Here is a 14,513-nt window from a genome sequence, read left to right as displayed (position 1 = left end):
AAAATCTTTATTTGTCTTGGCAGTGGGGGGACAAGCACAGAAACAAAAGTAAATTTAGAAAATAATCTAAAGAAATAAACATGTTTATTTAAGAGTGTAAAAATGTCAATTATAAAAAGAAGCAAGTATTTATGCATAGTATATGAGACCAGTAGACAACAACATATTATATTAGACAAATATCCGGAAAAATGACTTAATGACTTTTATTCAATCGTATAATATCAGCGTTGCACACACATGAACTGCTTATGTTCAGCCTTGTTTTCAAAGAAGTTTTTGGAACGACTTACTCTCTCTGTCCTCTGTAAACTCTCTGAAGTCTGGGCCACTTTCCCTCCCCAGTGTAAACGCAGCCTTAGTCTTAAATACCAGCATTAGGAGCAGAGGAACATAAAAAACGGTGACAAATTGATATTTTTGTATTCTCGTGCTTATTTATTGATCATCTCACCTGTTCATACCCTAATTTATTATCACACGGTTATTTATATGAACAAAGCTGTTAGGTCAGTTGAATGTTATTTATTACCCTGTTGTGTGTTTGTAAAATTTGAAGAAAAAAATGAACTTTTTTCTTTCAGTTTTTTGTCCGACTTAAACCAATTCTGTGAACAACTGTTCTCTGAGGATTTGTCAAAGAAAAAAATGTCATATCAGTAATTTAAGAATGTAGACTTAGCCTCTTTTGGAGAGGGAATATGCTCTTCTATTGATAGTTCAGTTGCTAGTCGATTGATCAGTTTCATATCCTTGTGCGCATATACGCCCGAGCTGAGGAGACACTTCTCATTTTTGTAAATAAAACGGACACGCGGCGGGGCTCGATTGTCGTCTCGCACCATGCCGGGGATCCCTGCTCTATGCTTTTAGCTTGTATTGCTGTGTGCATGTCAGAGCTTTTCTTTGCATGGCTTTACGTGTTCTTGTTCCATGCCAAACTCACTCCTTCTCTCAGCCTTCACGGAGCCACTAAACTCTCCTTTATTTTGAATGTCGGACGCTCCCTCTGGCCCTGGTTTCTCTTTGTCTGCTTTTACTTTTGGCCTTTGTATGATTTGTTTTTTTTTGTAAGTCCCCTCAGTCTTTCCCTTTCTCCTCCTCCTTATCTCGTGCACAAATGTTTGGAACCGATGCTTCCTTTTTGACACTGTACCTCTCTCTGAAGGCTCGGAGCTCTTGGCTGTGTCTGCCCGTGGGTGGATGGAGCGCAGATACCAGTAGTACAAAAACACAAAGCAATACACTGTTGTGCGCCCTTCTTTTGTTTTTCGACTGTGGGAAGTTAGCAGCACTAAGGACAGCTGATCATTCAGAGGCCCACAGCGGCCTGACAGAGCAGGACAAATAGACTGATGTGATCCCCATAATGACATAACTGTGAGCATCTTCAGTGCTGAACAAATAAAAACCTTTCAGTTCAAACGGTTTTTGTGTCGTGTTTGGGTCAAACCGGATGATTGCAATTTGGAAACACTTGTCACTGAGCATACCTGGAGGACTGAATGACGAGAGACAACATTTGGGCAGAAAAAGTTCTCAAAGATATTTCATCGATCTTTTATCCATGGTGGCACAAATCAGAAATAGGCTCTGTATTTTGCAAATTTGACCACTATATCGAACATAATTGTTGCACATGAATGAGAATAAACTAAATGCTGAGTCTGCCTGACAACAGCCTGATATCATAAAACCGCTCTTAGAGATAAAACATTTTATTTGTCAGTTCATTTCACAATGAATCGAAATAGTTCATTCTCTTGTTCTTTTTGTGGAGTGGGCGGTGGTGGGTAAAAGGTGGAAGCACAGGGAGGGCAGGGAAGGGAGTGAGTTCAGCTTCCAGATAGCCTGGTGCATGAAACTGTTCTTCAGTGGATTGGAACTGGCCCGTGGATTTCGCAGGTTAGGTGTTTCTTGTCAGAAATGCTCCACAATTACAGAACGTACTAACAAAGTACCCTTTCCACTTCAGTTAAAGATCTAAAGCTTTGGATGGGAGGTGACAGCTGGTTTGAAAACTTTCATTTACTAAACAAAACTGGACAAAACCATGGCCTAAGGATGAACGCATGTTAGCGTGGTTGTTGCTGACCAGAGAGGCCCTCGGACCATTTTTTGGCCAGACCACAGGCTGAATTGGCACACATTGCCAGAGATGGCACGTCTTTCTACAAGTCTACACAATATCTACACAATGATAAACTCAACAACTGACAGTGTATTGTGGGAAAGAGCTGGTTTTAAGGTCCCAAGCCTTAATAAAGGTGCCGGGCGCAGGTTAAAACAACAGTTTGGACACACAATCAAGTCTTGTTTTAGTCATCCCCTTGCTTCTTTTCAGTGTAAAATACTGCTGTTGAGGTAATAATAACGGAGTTCCCTCTATCTCTAACAGGAGAATTTCCTTTTTTATCACGCATGAGGCTCCCCCTAGTGGGTAAAATTACTCATTACATGTAAACTCTCTGTCCTCAGCAGGTCCCTCTGGTGGAGGCTGTGGAAAACTGCAGCCAATCAAACTGTCTGCAGCTGAAACAGTTCACACTGATGAGCAGAGTTTCGGATGCAGATACAGCTCAGGGCCAAAAATAAAGGTCTAAATCCGATTGAAATGGGGTAAAAATGCATTTTAAATGAAAGCTAAATCAGATGAAAAGTTAAAATTAACCAAACATAAATAAGCTGTGACTTTTGTAAGCTGAATGCTGGTTAACATCTTGGTCGGAGCCTGCTTAGATGCTGCCCAGAGATGGGGGAGTCTCGGGCTGTGGTGGAGGATTTTCTGTCTTTGTGTTTACAGAGAATCTCCCTGGAGCAGTCAGCCATGAACACAGAACTGGGTGAGTTCTGCTTCTTATTAATACGTATGTTGCAATATCACAAGTCTACCAATATCATCTTGGATTTACATGGTTTTATTGTCTTTATAAATCTTCTCCCATCTACTGTGTACACATTTTACCTATTTATTCTGACGGTATTCTTTCTGTCATAACCAATAATGTAATAATATTCTCTGGAATCAAAAAGGCACTCACGACTTACATTAGTGCTGGTGAATCGGTTAAACTGAGGCCTTCCCAAGCACTAGTCTGGACTAGATTGCGGTAGAGAGTATTATTATTATTCATTTCTTTTTAATTATGCATTTGTTTTAGCCATATGATCTGTGCCAAAAAAAAATCTAAAAGAAACACAGCTGCAAAATAATGTATAATAGTTTGATTAAGTCGACGTACATTTGTTTATGAGGTCATATGTTTTAATTGACTGACATGTCACATTTTGGTGCATAGAGCGCTTGTGCTTCACAGCTAGGAGGTCCAGGGTTCGATTCCCGGATGGGGCCTTTATGTCTGGAGCATGTTCTTCCCTCTGGGTACTCCGGTTTCCCCTACTGCTAAGTAAATGTACAATAGGTGAATCCTCCAGCCTGGTGATGCAGAGGACACATTTCCCAACAGGGACCATAAAGGACACCTTACACCTCACCTTATGTTTGTGACATAAATAAAAATCCTACACACCCCATAAGAACCTCTTCCATAGGTAGCCTACCATCCATAGAAGACTAATATAAGAGGTGCAGTGTTTAGAGATGCTTTGAACCATTTGTCAGTCCATTTCACCTTCGTTTTTGAACAATGAAGTTGTAATATCACTTTTTCAGGGGAGTCCTTCCCTGAGAGGTGATCCTATTTTACATGTTTTTGATAGCTAGGCACTACACACAGCATGAGTGGAGGAAAGTAGGGATCGCTGTAGGGCCACGCTATAAATTCCACACACAAAAGAACCCCCCCTGTGCCTGGGAATCGGTCCAGGACCACCCTGTTGTGAGGCAAGAGTGCTAACTTCTGCACTGCTTTAGAAACGGACAGATTTCAATTCTTTATGTGTCTTTTACATCAACATCTGCACATGCAGTCTATGAAGCAGATACAGAATCTGGTCATTCACCTGCCTGGGGTCCTGATGTTTTGGCTGACTGTATTGATGTGTATCGATTGATCCAGAGTTCCTGGAGGTGGTGAAATCGTTCGAGGCCATGAGGAGGCGCTGTCTCGCGGCAGAGTCCGAGTTAAAAAAGTTCAAAGAGCTGTTGGTGAAGTCAGATTTGGCCAAAGCGGCGCTTGATGTTAAGCTGAAGCACGTGAGAAACCAGCTGGATCTGGAGATGCAGAAACGGCTGCGAGTGGAGCGTGACTTCCAGTACCTGGTGAGAAACACTACTGCAGGGATAGACAACGTCAGGGCCCTGGTGCCAAATGTGGCCCCCAAACACATGCCCTGGCCCTGTAGATGATGATGGTTTACAGCAAATTCTGTGTTGTTGTATTAGTTGATTTAGGACAGTTTTCATGTGCTGAATCCAAATATCACATTGGTTTTGCTCAATCAAAAAAAACGTTTAACCCTTCAGCTAAATTTTGCCAAAAGGTCTTTATAATTAGTCGTCTGTTCTGATGCCTGTTGTAGCATAATTCTTTGTTATTATTCTCTTCAAAAAATGTAGTTAAACCTGCATTATTATGATGTAAGATAGTTAATATCATTGATAGTTGTGATGGATCATAGTTGAGATTGCTATTTGATTAAAATGATGGATACCCCTTCATTCTGGTTCTGCTCGTTTTTCCTCTTGCAGCAGCGGCAGATGCAGCTCATGTGCGACATTCTGGTCCAAGACACCAAGTCCAGTTCCTGTTTAAACGATGAACAGAAGTCTCTACTCGCCACATTCGAACACAAGACCCACAACACCACTGTCCACCGGCCCAGCAAACGGTACCATGATCTGATCTTGTCCAAAGCTCAGGACAGACCGCTTTAACCCCCAAAACCATCGTAAAATACCTCTATACTACTTTTCTATTACTGGTCACACTGCTGCCATGAAGGAAAATATTTAGTCACACCCAAAACGGTCTCACTCTAGAGCCCTGCAGGTCTATGCCTGTTCTAAACTATGCCTGTTCTAAACTTGGTCTATGCCATGTCTAACTGCACATCTTTTTCACAGGTTGTCTGTGATTGATGAGTCCTCATTTCTGTCTCACTCGGACATCAGCTACGACAAAACTGACGATGATGTGGTACCTAATATATTTTATACTATATAACCTATAAGCTTACAACAAGGTATAGAACTAGAACAGTGGTTTCCAATCTTTTTTTCTTGAAGCCCCGCTGCTCATGCTAGAGAGCGGTCGAATCCAAAACAGTCTCAAGTGCAATAAAACATAAAAATGATGGTATTGCTATGGGCATTTATTTCAAACAGAATTCTGAGCGTTTTCTGCTCGTATAGTCTTTTCTTATTTGTATGGTATGATTTTTACCCTTTAAGTTGCTCAGAAATATTTGATCTCTTATGACAACTGTGACTCTGCCGAGTGCCTAACAATGGTCTTGGTTCTAGGACTTGGACACCACAGTCATCAAACCCCTGAGGTCCCGGGCCAGAGAGAGGCGGGTCTGCACTTTTCACGTTTTATCGAAAAAATATAATTTCTCAAATGCGCACTGCTAGTTAAGCAACCTGTGTTTCTATTGGTCAGCGATCTTCTATGGGCGTGGTCTCTGCTGCCAATGGAGTGATGGGAAAGCGGCTCAGAACGAGCATCTCCACGGAGATCCAGACCCAGGTCCCCACACAGGTTCAGGACAGGATTTACCTGGAGAAGGTACAGTGTCTCCTGCTACATTGGGATGTCATAACGTGACACCACAGGACTGCTTGAGCTAGAGGAACACATTATCTGTCTAAATTATAAAAAAAACGTATGCAAATAAAAATCATACAGACTCAACAGGCAAAGAGAAGTTATAAAGACTGCTCTGTATGAAACTGGATCGTTTCAGAGGAAATGAAACGGTGGAGATTGTTTGCTGTAAGGAGAGCTCCATAATGTTGCACATGTCCTTTGTCCTAACCTTTTATTCAATGAACCTAGTTTTGACTCCATAAATGACCTGTTGTCCTGAATTGATGCATGGTCATGTTGATGTGATCTGTATTTGAAGAGTCTGGTGTAGATTTGAGAGGCAAGTTGAAAATTGGCTACAACCACCGCAAACACAGACCCCTCCCTGCCCCGCCCATTACTGAAGGATTGTTTTTCTTCATACATATTGCCTTTTTCACTCTTAACATTTTTTTTTTAGAGTTGAATATTTTTGGAGCTTTGAAACAAAAATTCATGAGGTACGGAATAAAGTTACATCTGGTGTTTTATTTTTTTCCCCAGGAGGTGGGGACCGTCATAAAAGCCTCAGTTTTGACTCCAGAGTCCACTCACGTCCACATGGTGGTGGGCATCACTCAGGAGAAACGGGACCTGAACCAGGAAACCACACTAGACCAGGACCTGGCTCCAGACGACGCTGGTAATGGGCTGTGATTGGCCAGCTACATTTCTCCACTTCTCTTTGCTCCTCTCTGATCGTGTGTTCGCACTCTCTCCTGTCTGACTCTAGACTCTGCCTCCGCCCTTCTCTGATTGGTCTGTATTTTTCTCTTAGACCAGACATCCGTGTGGTGTCCATCTGAGGAGACCCTAGAGCCTGAAACCATCACTCGGACTGAGGACTTCTTCAGGACCAATTCTGGCTCCAGCACTTTCAGCAACATCTGTAACAGGATCCCCAACCGGCCCCCGAGCAACACAGAGTACAATAGAAGCAATAATACAACCGCTGGGAAACATGTCTTCTTCTCCAAAACGGTATGGATCATTCAGCAGTACAACACTGCTTGGGTCCTTTCTATTGGTAAAAAATCTTCACTAATCATCCTGCAAAAGTATACTGTTATCCTCAGAGCAAAATATCCACATAAATGGAGGATATGTTCTGGATTGACTGAGTTGTAGTGACCCACTTGTTGTTTCAGGTGATCCGTCCAGAACTGTGCTACTGCTGTGGGAAGAGGATGCGATTTGGTAAAGCGGTGGTGAAGTGCAAAAACTGTCGAGTCGTGGTTCATCCGGAGTGCAGGAGCAAGTGTCCTACGGGCTGTATCTCCACAGGACAAGCGACATCGGGTCCTCAGGCCAAAGCAGGGCCCCAAATGAAACCGGTGAGCTTTCAGGCAGCACTTAAAGTCTTTTTTTGAAACTGATGAAAAAAAACAAAATGCAACATACTGTGTTGAAATGATTGAGTAAAATATTGCAGTAATATTGCTTGTTCGTCTCATATCGTCACCAACAAAAACACTCAATGATAGACTTTTTAAAACTGTATCGCTTGTGCTTATCTGCTATATTTGTCCAGGGTTCGTTGGAGAGTTTCTGTCCTTTGGAGCGCCCGCGAGTTCCCCATCTCGTGGTGGAGTGTATTTCAGAGATCGAACGCCGTGGACTTAAGGAGGTACGGTGTTGCCTCTCGTCTCGCATCTTCTCTTCTGAATTCTTTTTTTTTTTTTGCCATTTCTGTCTCAGAGGGGCCTGTACAGAGTTCCCGGTGGCGAAAGGGCGTTGAAGGAGCTCAAGGAGAGGTTTATTGCTGGAAAAACGGCTCTGAGTTTGGGGAAAGTGGAGGACGTGCACGTGGTCTGTGGTCTACTCAAGGACTTTCTGAGGAAACTCCCGGAGCCCCTCGTGACGTTCCGCCTGCACCCGCGCTTCATGGAGGCGGCAGGTGAAGAGATCAGGTTCAAACAACTGCACATTTAAGTCAGTGCAGTGGATCTCAAAACTTTTTATGAAACGATTTATGATCATTTACACAAAAAGATGGTTAAAAAAAAAAGCACAATGATGGAATACATACAATTTTCTCCTGACTTCATACACTTTGGTAGAGAAAGTTTGAGAACCACTGCGTGAGAAGAAATATAGTCACTGTTGCCTATTGTAACTCATGGTTTTCCATAACAATAACCCAAAAATGCCAGTCTCACAGCAGTCTCAATTTGGAAGACAGCTGGAGTTCGGATCATGCCTTCAATTAAAGTATTTAATTATGCATTTCCCTGTGATCAGAGATTGAGGGTGACAGAGGAGCAGTGATCATCTACAAAGTCATCTCAGAACTCCCTCCTGCCAACAAGGACACACTGGCCTTCATCCTGCTGCACCTACACAAGTACCTACACGATGTTTGCACTAGGATATTATACTCTTCATTGGGCAGTACTTGTCAAAGCTTGTCTACAAAAAAACTCAACTCTGTGATTCCTCCACTTTTTTTCCCCCCTCCATCCGACTTGAAGGGACATTGTTTTCTATCACTTTCAAAATTGGCATCTGCCTTCATGCGCTTATGGTCAAATGTTTAGTTCTGAAAGTTTGAAAAGTGTTGGTTGACTGCACTTTAGGCTTTATTCTTTGTAATATTGCCATTTTCATATTTTTAAGTCTCACATTTGACACTCTGTTGTTTCTCCATCTGACATCTGTGAGACCATACAATATCTGATCCATTAACACATTAATTATGAGGTGGCCTTTGACACAGTGGTGGGACAAAGGATCGAGGGGTTTTGTGGCTTAGAGGAGGCTAGTTTTGGTTAGTGAAAACTGAGAAGGTTCATGAACTAGGAATGCTGCACCATAAACCTGAATGTCTCCACACTGTTCCTGTTAGTTTTCTTTGCCCATTTTTGTTTCCGTGTCTCGTAGAGTGATGCTGAGTGCAGAGTGCCACATGGACCACAGTAATCTGTGCCGCATTTTTGGTCCTACTCTGATTGGACACGGAGTAGCAGAACCTTCGCCCACAACAATCATGAAGGACACTGCCTCCCAGCACAAGGTTAAGACTAAAACCTGCGAGAACCTGTTCTGGACCTCAAGAACCTCTCCAAGGCCTGCATGATAGACAAGATCCCCTCCCTTTACCAATCTGAAGTCAGCTGCCTTTCAGCTTTTAATGTGTAGAAAAGACTTGTTAAAGGGACTACGTGCAAGTTGTCATTGTTATGCTCACTACTGCCACCTCAGGTCTTACACGTAACTGCAGCTTCTATATTAAGCTCGTGCATGACGGCACTTCGGACCCGAATTAACAACTTTTTGAGTGACAGTGCAGGATTTTAGCGGCAGTTGTGGTAAATAGGTCTGAGCTCATTCTACTCATTAGGGCATTGCTGAAACACGTAGGGGGAGGAAAATACATAATTTTAACATTTTTAAACTCTGTCTAGTCCCTTTTTAATATTTCCAAAAACAACAAATCCAAGGTGCTCAATAAATGAGTAAATGTCCGCCGTACTGCTCTTGTCTGCATCATTTTGGTTTAGATTCCTCGATCTGCACTAAAATGTATTCCTCTTTAAGGAAATCCTATTGCCGTTTCTGTTCGTGGTAATGTTTTAGTTTCGGAATTGGAAGTGGAGTCATTTTTAGATGCATTGGTGTGTATTTAAAGTCTGATAGCCATGCTGTAATAAACACATAGATTTTTGTTTACATTTACAATCTTTGTACTCTGAGCCCCACAGTGCTCCTCCTCTTTACTTTTCTTTTTGATGTTCTGTTGCAGGTGATGAGTCGCCTCTTCTCCATTCCCATCGATTACTGGAAGAGAGTTCTGTCCCAAACTGAACAAACTCCAACATCTGCTCCCCCATCAGCCAGCGGGACCTCCAAGACGACCAATGACGACGAAGGGCCCAGTATGCACCACCTCCTCCTTCACATAATGCCGCCGAGACGGATCAGAAAACGTTTGTAAATCATGGCAATATGTTGTGCAGGTCGTCTGTTTATGCCGCTGACGTCTCCAGAACTGAACACCTACCAACACCGCCAAGTTTCTATAACCAGACGATTGCGAAATTTGGGACAGGCCGGCAACGTGTAAGTTCAACAAGAATTTGAAAGAAGTAAACTTATTTCAGTCCAACTATGTCCCGGTTTTGTTCGCGCAGGAACCTAGCAGATCCCAATCGCCGCTTCTTCACGTCTCCCTCCAAGTTGAAGTAAAAACAAACCAGATGCCATCAGACTTTATGCCTTTACGTTGAGTTTTGTGGTGGAAAAAAATGCACATTTTAAAAAGTGAAATGAACGCTGTTTGAGTCTTCAAATAAATAATAAAGTGTTAATTATCTAGTGCTTGACACAAGTCGGGTCTGGGGCCCTGATGGATGAGACACTGAGCTGGGAAACTACAAAGCATCATGAACTAACCAGGCTACTTTTCTAGAATGACCCTGAAAAGTTACTGCAAGTTGTGAAATTTGCTTATTAACTCGTCCCTGTGAAGAATTGGGATATTCCAAAATAATGTGTTTGGAATTAATTTGGACCACAGCCAACATATTTCCTTTGGGGCTTCCTCTTTCATTGTAAATCCAAAATAAATTGGGTATAGGGGCTTTAAACATTATCCCATATGTTGAGAAATTACATCCATTTAGTAATATTGATGTGGCTGATATAAACAATTCAAAGAGACCTCTCTGTGTCCATTTGAATCTGTGGAACCCTTTTCTCATATTTAGCTTAAGCAATGTAAACCTATGTCTCTGCAAATGTGTTGACTGAACCTAGGACCAAAGGCTATACAGGGGAGAGTGTGGGAAGATGAGACACTTTTTGCTTTGATGGCGGTGGTTTAAAAACAGTGTAAAATGGATACAAAACATTTTACTAATTGCATACATTTTTAGATGTTTTCTAGTTTGCGTCTTCAAAAAAAATATGGTTTTAAATATGTTGCTCTCCAAAATAAAAGTTGTCTTGTGGCTCATTTTACCCCAGGAGCGGGATAAATTGAACAAGGTCTTCGGGTAAATTTAATGACCAGATTTAAAGGTGAAATTTACCCAATTGTTTTCCATTGGCAATTTTATTTAACAATATATGATATTTTTCGTATTGTACGCTCGTTTTGCAGATTGATGTTTTATCTCTTAAAAAAAAAAGTCAGGCTAATATTTAATTTTAATTTTAATTTGCTTGTCTCTACTAGACCCAGAACCACCAATAAACAATGCAAAAACTGTAGAATTATACATTCAAAATCATACATACAAAATATAAGTCTTTTATTTTTAGGGCCTGAACCTAAACGCGCACCTGTAGTAAAGTAGAGCAGAAATCCACGACTGAAGAGATTGTGGGCGGGGCCTGATCCGTGCGTAAACCTGTCCGGAAGGAAACTACACCGGGCTGTCAAGTGTTGAGTGCGTCTCCACATGTTCTCTTCCAAAATCAAAACTGGAGACTCATTTCATGTTTATTTTGTCGCGCCTCGTGCGTGACTTTCACATTTTAGATGGCGGTTCTTTCATAGATGAACAGACCTGTGAGCGGCGGACCGCCTCTATGTTCCGTCTATGAGAACAGCGTGTACTCTGGACTCGGGTCACTCAACAATGGAGTTCCTGGTGAAATTTACGAATCAAAGTCAGGGAAGAGACCGCGTTTTTCGGTAAGTCTATAATCTGTACAGCCTGTAGTGTTGTAGTTAATTGGCTATTGACATGTGCGCTTGTGTTTTCAGGACGACCCAATATGCGTGCGCGCTCAGCGTTTATCTACTACGAAACCAGTCCAACAGAGCGGCGCTGGTGGCCAAGCTGAAGGGTCTGGAGAGCAACATGAGCGCAGGACGAAAGTGTAGGAAACACCGCAATATTATGCTTTACATCAATCTCAAAGTAGCAATGTGTTTATTCACCGTGGGACAAACGAAGCAAAAAGTCTATGTTTACGTCCAATCTCTGTTTACTTGCAGAAAACATGTAACCTGCTACAGAGTACAATTTTGGAGGAAAGGAGACTTTTAATGAAGGATGTATCACAATAGTCTTTGATTTGGACTTGATGAAATAATAAAATGAAAGGCAAAGTTGAAGAGGATCAGAGGTCAAAATGTTGCTTTCAAACATTACCTTTTCTGACTTTATCCTCCTACCAGTTCCTTGACCTTTGGACAAAGTGCATGCACTACATGCAGTATTGCCTATTTTGCTCAATGTGTCCTTGTCCTTTGAACAGATTTTTCTGGACTGGGTGGTTGTGGGTGTGGCATAGACTGATATGACGGACAAGATAAATAACATACACGGGCTGCAGAAATTATCATTATAGAGTTAGGGGAAATCCACAGTTACCATGGAGATCCGCCATGTTTGCAGCTGTTAGCACACATTTTCCATAGACTAACATTTGCTAAAAACAGTATAAAAAGTGAAGAAAAAAAGCCACTGCCAGCTGTTGAGCTGCTACTGGTAAATACATCTCACTGTGGTGTCCAAGTTGTGTTTTAATGTGATCAATAACTCAACAGTATTTTAACTTTTAAAATCTTCATTAGTTTATAATTGCTGCTAATCCTATGATGCTTATCTTATCTTATATGACATCACATTCCCGAACTCTATTACATTGGATGGAGGCTCATGTGTATAGGGTGACATTTGTAATGCCTAAAGACTTTGGCAATGCTTCTCTAATTAGCTTTCCCCATACTCATAGTTTGGGCTGTCACGATAATTACTATAGTGAGTCATTGTTCTGTCAATGACAGATAAACGATACATTTTTGGGCTCAGTATTTATCGTCTGTTCAGAATTTATTTGCATTTATTCCCCATTTTTTCTAGCGTTGTACTTTACTATATGTTTATTGTGGGATATTTTAAGAGAAAGTACTTTTCAAACAAAGCCTTTTACTGTAGTTTTTAAGCTGTATAGTTTAGTTTCTGTGGCATTAAAAGGTCTTCAGCAATGATGTTTATCGCAATATTTTCTTGTATCAAATTATGATATCGTGACAGGCCTACTCAAAGCATCCTCCTATCCCTCAAAATTGCAATGAGCTTTGTTTTTTTCTTTATTATTAATGCTTCTCTTTTAGTGAGACCAAAGACCTGCTGGTGGGAAAGACAAATATAATAATAATAATAATAATGCATCGGTTTTATATAGCGCTTTTCTGGACACTCAAAGACGCTTTTACATTGCATTATTCATTCACTCCATACCCGGTGGTGGTAAGCTACTATTGTAGCCACAGCTGCCCTGGGGTAGACTGACGGAAGCGAGGCAACCAGTCTGCGCCATCGGCCCTTCCGACCACCACCAACCACTCACTCACATACATACATAAATGAACCATCTAACCTGCCAATCCTCTCCTTTGTTAGTGTTCAGACTCGGGAACACACTGCACTCCATTGACGCTGCCAAACGGACCGTGCAGATAGCTGACCCGGTGCTCTGCCTCTCGCTCACCGCCGGCAACCTCAGCCGCGCCCTCTACTTCATCTATGACAACCTCCTGTGGCTGCGAAACGTGGGGCTCCTCCGCGACGTGGACAAGGAGCGCTTGAGCCTGCACGCGTCGCGATGCTACCTCTTCTCTCTGATCATGAGCCTCGTCAGGGACTCGTACGTCATAGGCCAGATGATGGTCCAAAGAGCCAGGGATAAGGAGTTTAAAAGGAAGATGGACGCGCATCTCGGAGAAAGCCCGGAGGTAGCAGAAGCTGTTGTACCACAGTTGGACGCTTTGCTTTTTCTTCTGCTGCACATATTCAAGTCGCACCCTGCTGTGGCCCTGGATACCCTCAAAAATATATGTGATCTGTTTATTCCACTGGATAAGCTGGGGATTTACCAGTCCAATGCAGGTGTTGTAGGGTTCTGTGGGCTTTTGTCTTCCCTGATTGGAATTATGACACTAGTGCAGCCAAATCTAAAACTCAAACCATGACAAACGTTCTCCAGTGAGCGCTTAGAGACGTCACTCGGGTTCAGGGCTCAAGGCTGAAGGATGGCTAAATTAATCTAGTGCCTTTAAATCAAACACCTCAGTGAGCCTCAGTCCACTACAGCAGGCCCGTGTACACCTGGTGATAATATTTATATGACAAAAAAAAGGTGATGAGAGGGTGCAGTGCAATCATTTAACAGTCTTGGATAAACTGGTTAAAATGGTTAATTGCATTGGATGTCTGGTATGCACTGTTTTGTTGCAGGGATAAAAATTAAAGAAACACTATTTGACCATTTATCCTGTTACTTGCCGTCTCCTTTGATCAGGAGGTTAAGGTTAGGTTCAGGGTTGGGAACGACAAATGTGACGTAAGTTGTGTTTTTCGCTCACACAGATCTTACACATCTTAAAAACTAGAAGGTCTTGGCTTTCAAATGAGGTATCACACTGGCATATAGGCTGTAAGCTCTCCAGTCAACCCGCTTTGAGATTTGGGTGTGCATTATTAACTGTAACCCTAAACCTTGCCCTCAGATGGCAGGTAACAGGTTAAGGAGACCGGTGCTAAATACTGAGTGTAAGCTAGAAAGTTGCATATGTAGCTATTTATGGGCATGTGGCACCCAATTTGCCTTTTAAAAAATGTGTTGTTTTTACAGTAACAAATCTGACATTTAAATGAGAGAATGTGGCGTGAGTAAAAAGAGCATAAATGTCTTTGCTTCTATTCCATTTTTGCGTGTGCTACTCATTTTGTATATGAGCAAATGACCCACTTTGTCTTAATCCACTGAAATGTGACAATGATTCCACATAAGGGCTTATCACGAGGT

General features: G+C 42.0%; 2 protein-coding genes across 2 annotated transcripts; both read left to right on the top strand.

The window, feature by feature from the left end:
* Nucleotides 1-2,752: 2,752 nt before the first annotated feature.
* LOC306971714 (rac GTPase-activating protein 1) lies at nt 2,753-9,984 on the top strand (the record flags this gene model as incomplete). Its single annotated transcript, XM_079568077.1, has 16 exons — nt 2,753-2,843; nt 4,020-4,222; nt 4,652-4,791; nt 5,027-5,099; nt 5,426-5,479; nt 5,565-5,690; nt 6,255-6,393; nt 6,529-6,731; nt 6,899-7,084; nt 7,282-7,377; nt 7,449-7,647; nt 7,992-8,094; nt 8,631-8,763; nt 9,493-9,625; nt 9,707-9,809; nt 9,881-9,984. The coding sequence occupies 16 exons, from the start codon at nt 2,753-2,755 to the stop codon at nt 9,933-9,935; spliced, it is 2,037 nt and encodes a 678-aa protein (XP_079424203.1). The 3' UTR covers nt 9,936-9,984.
* A 1,069-nt stretch (nt 9,985-11,053) lies between these two features.
* pex11a (peroxisomal biogenesis factor 11 alpha) lies at nt 11,054-14,296 on the top strand. The gene is made up of 4 exons (XM_079567991.1): nt 11,054-11,388; nt 11,461-11,576; nt 13,109-13,981; nt 14,016-14,296. Exons 1-3 carry the CDS (start codon nt 11,294-11,296, stop codon nt 13,675-13,677), a joined length of 780 nt encoding a protein of 259 aa, XP_079424117.1. The 5' UTR covers nt 11,054-11,293; the 3' UTR covers nt 13,678-13,981; nt 14,016-14,296.
* The last annotated feature ends 217 nt before the right edge of the window (nt 14,297-14,513 follow it).

Source organism: Gobius niger (genome assembly GCF_951799975.1).
Source record: "Gobius niger genome assembly, chromosome: 12".
In the NCBI taxonomy this organism is placed as follows: Eukaryota; Metazoa; Chordata; class Actinopteri; order Gobiiformes; family Gobiidae; genus Gobius; species Gobius niger.
The sequence above is the reverse complement of the archived record's forward strand: the minus strand, read 5'-3'. Positions and strand labels throughout refer to the sequence as shown.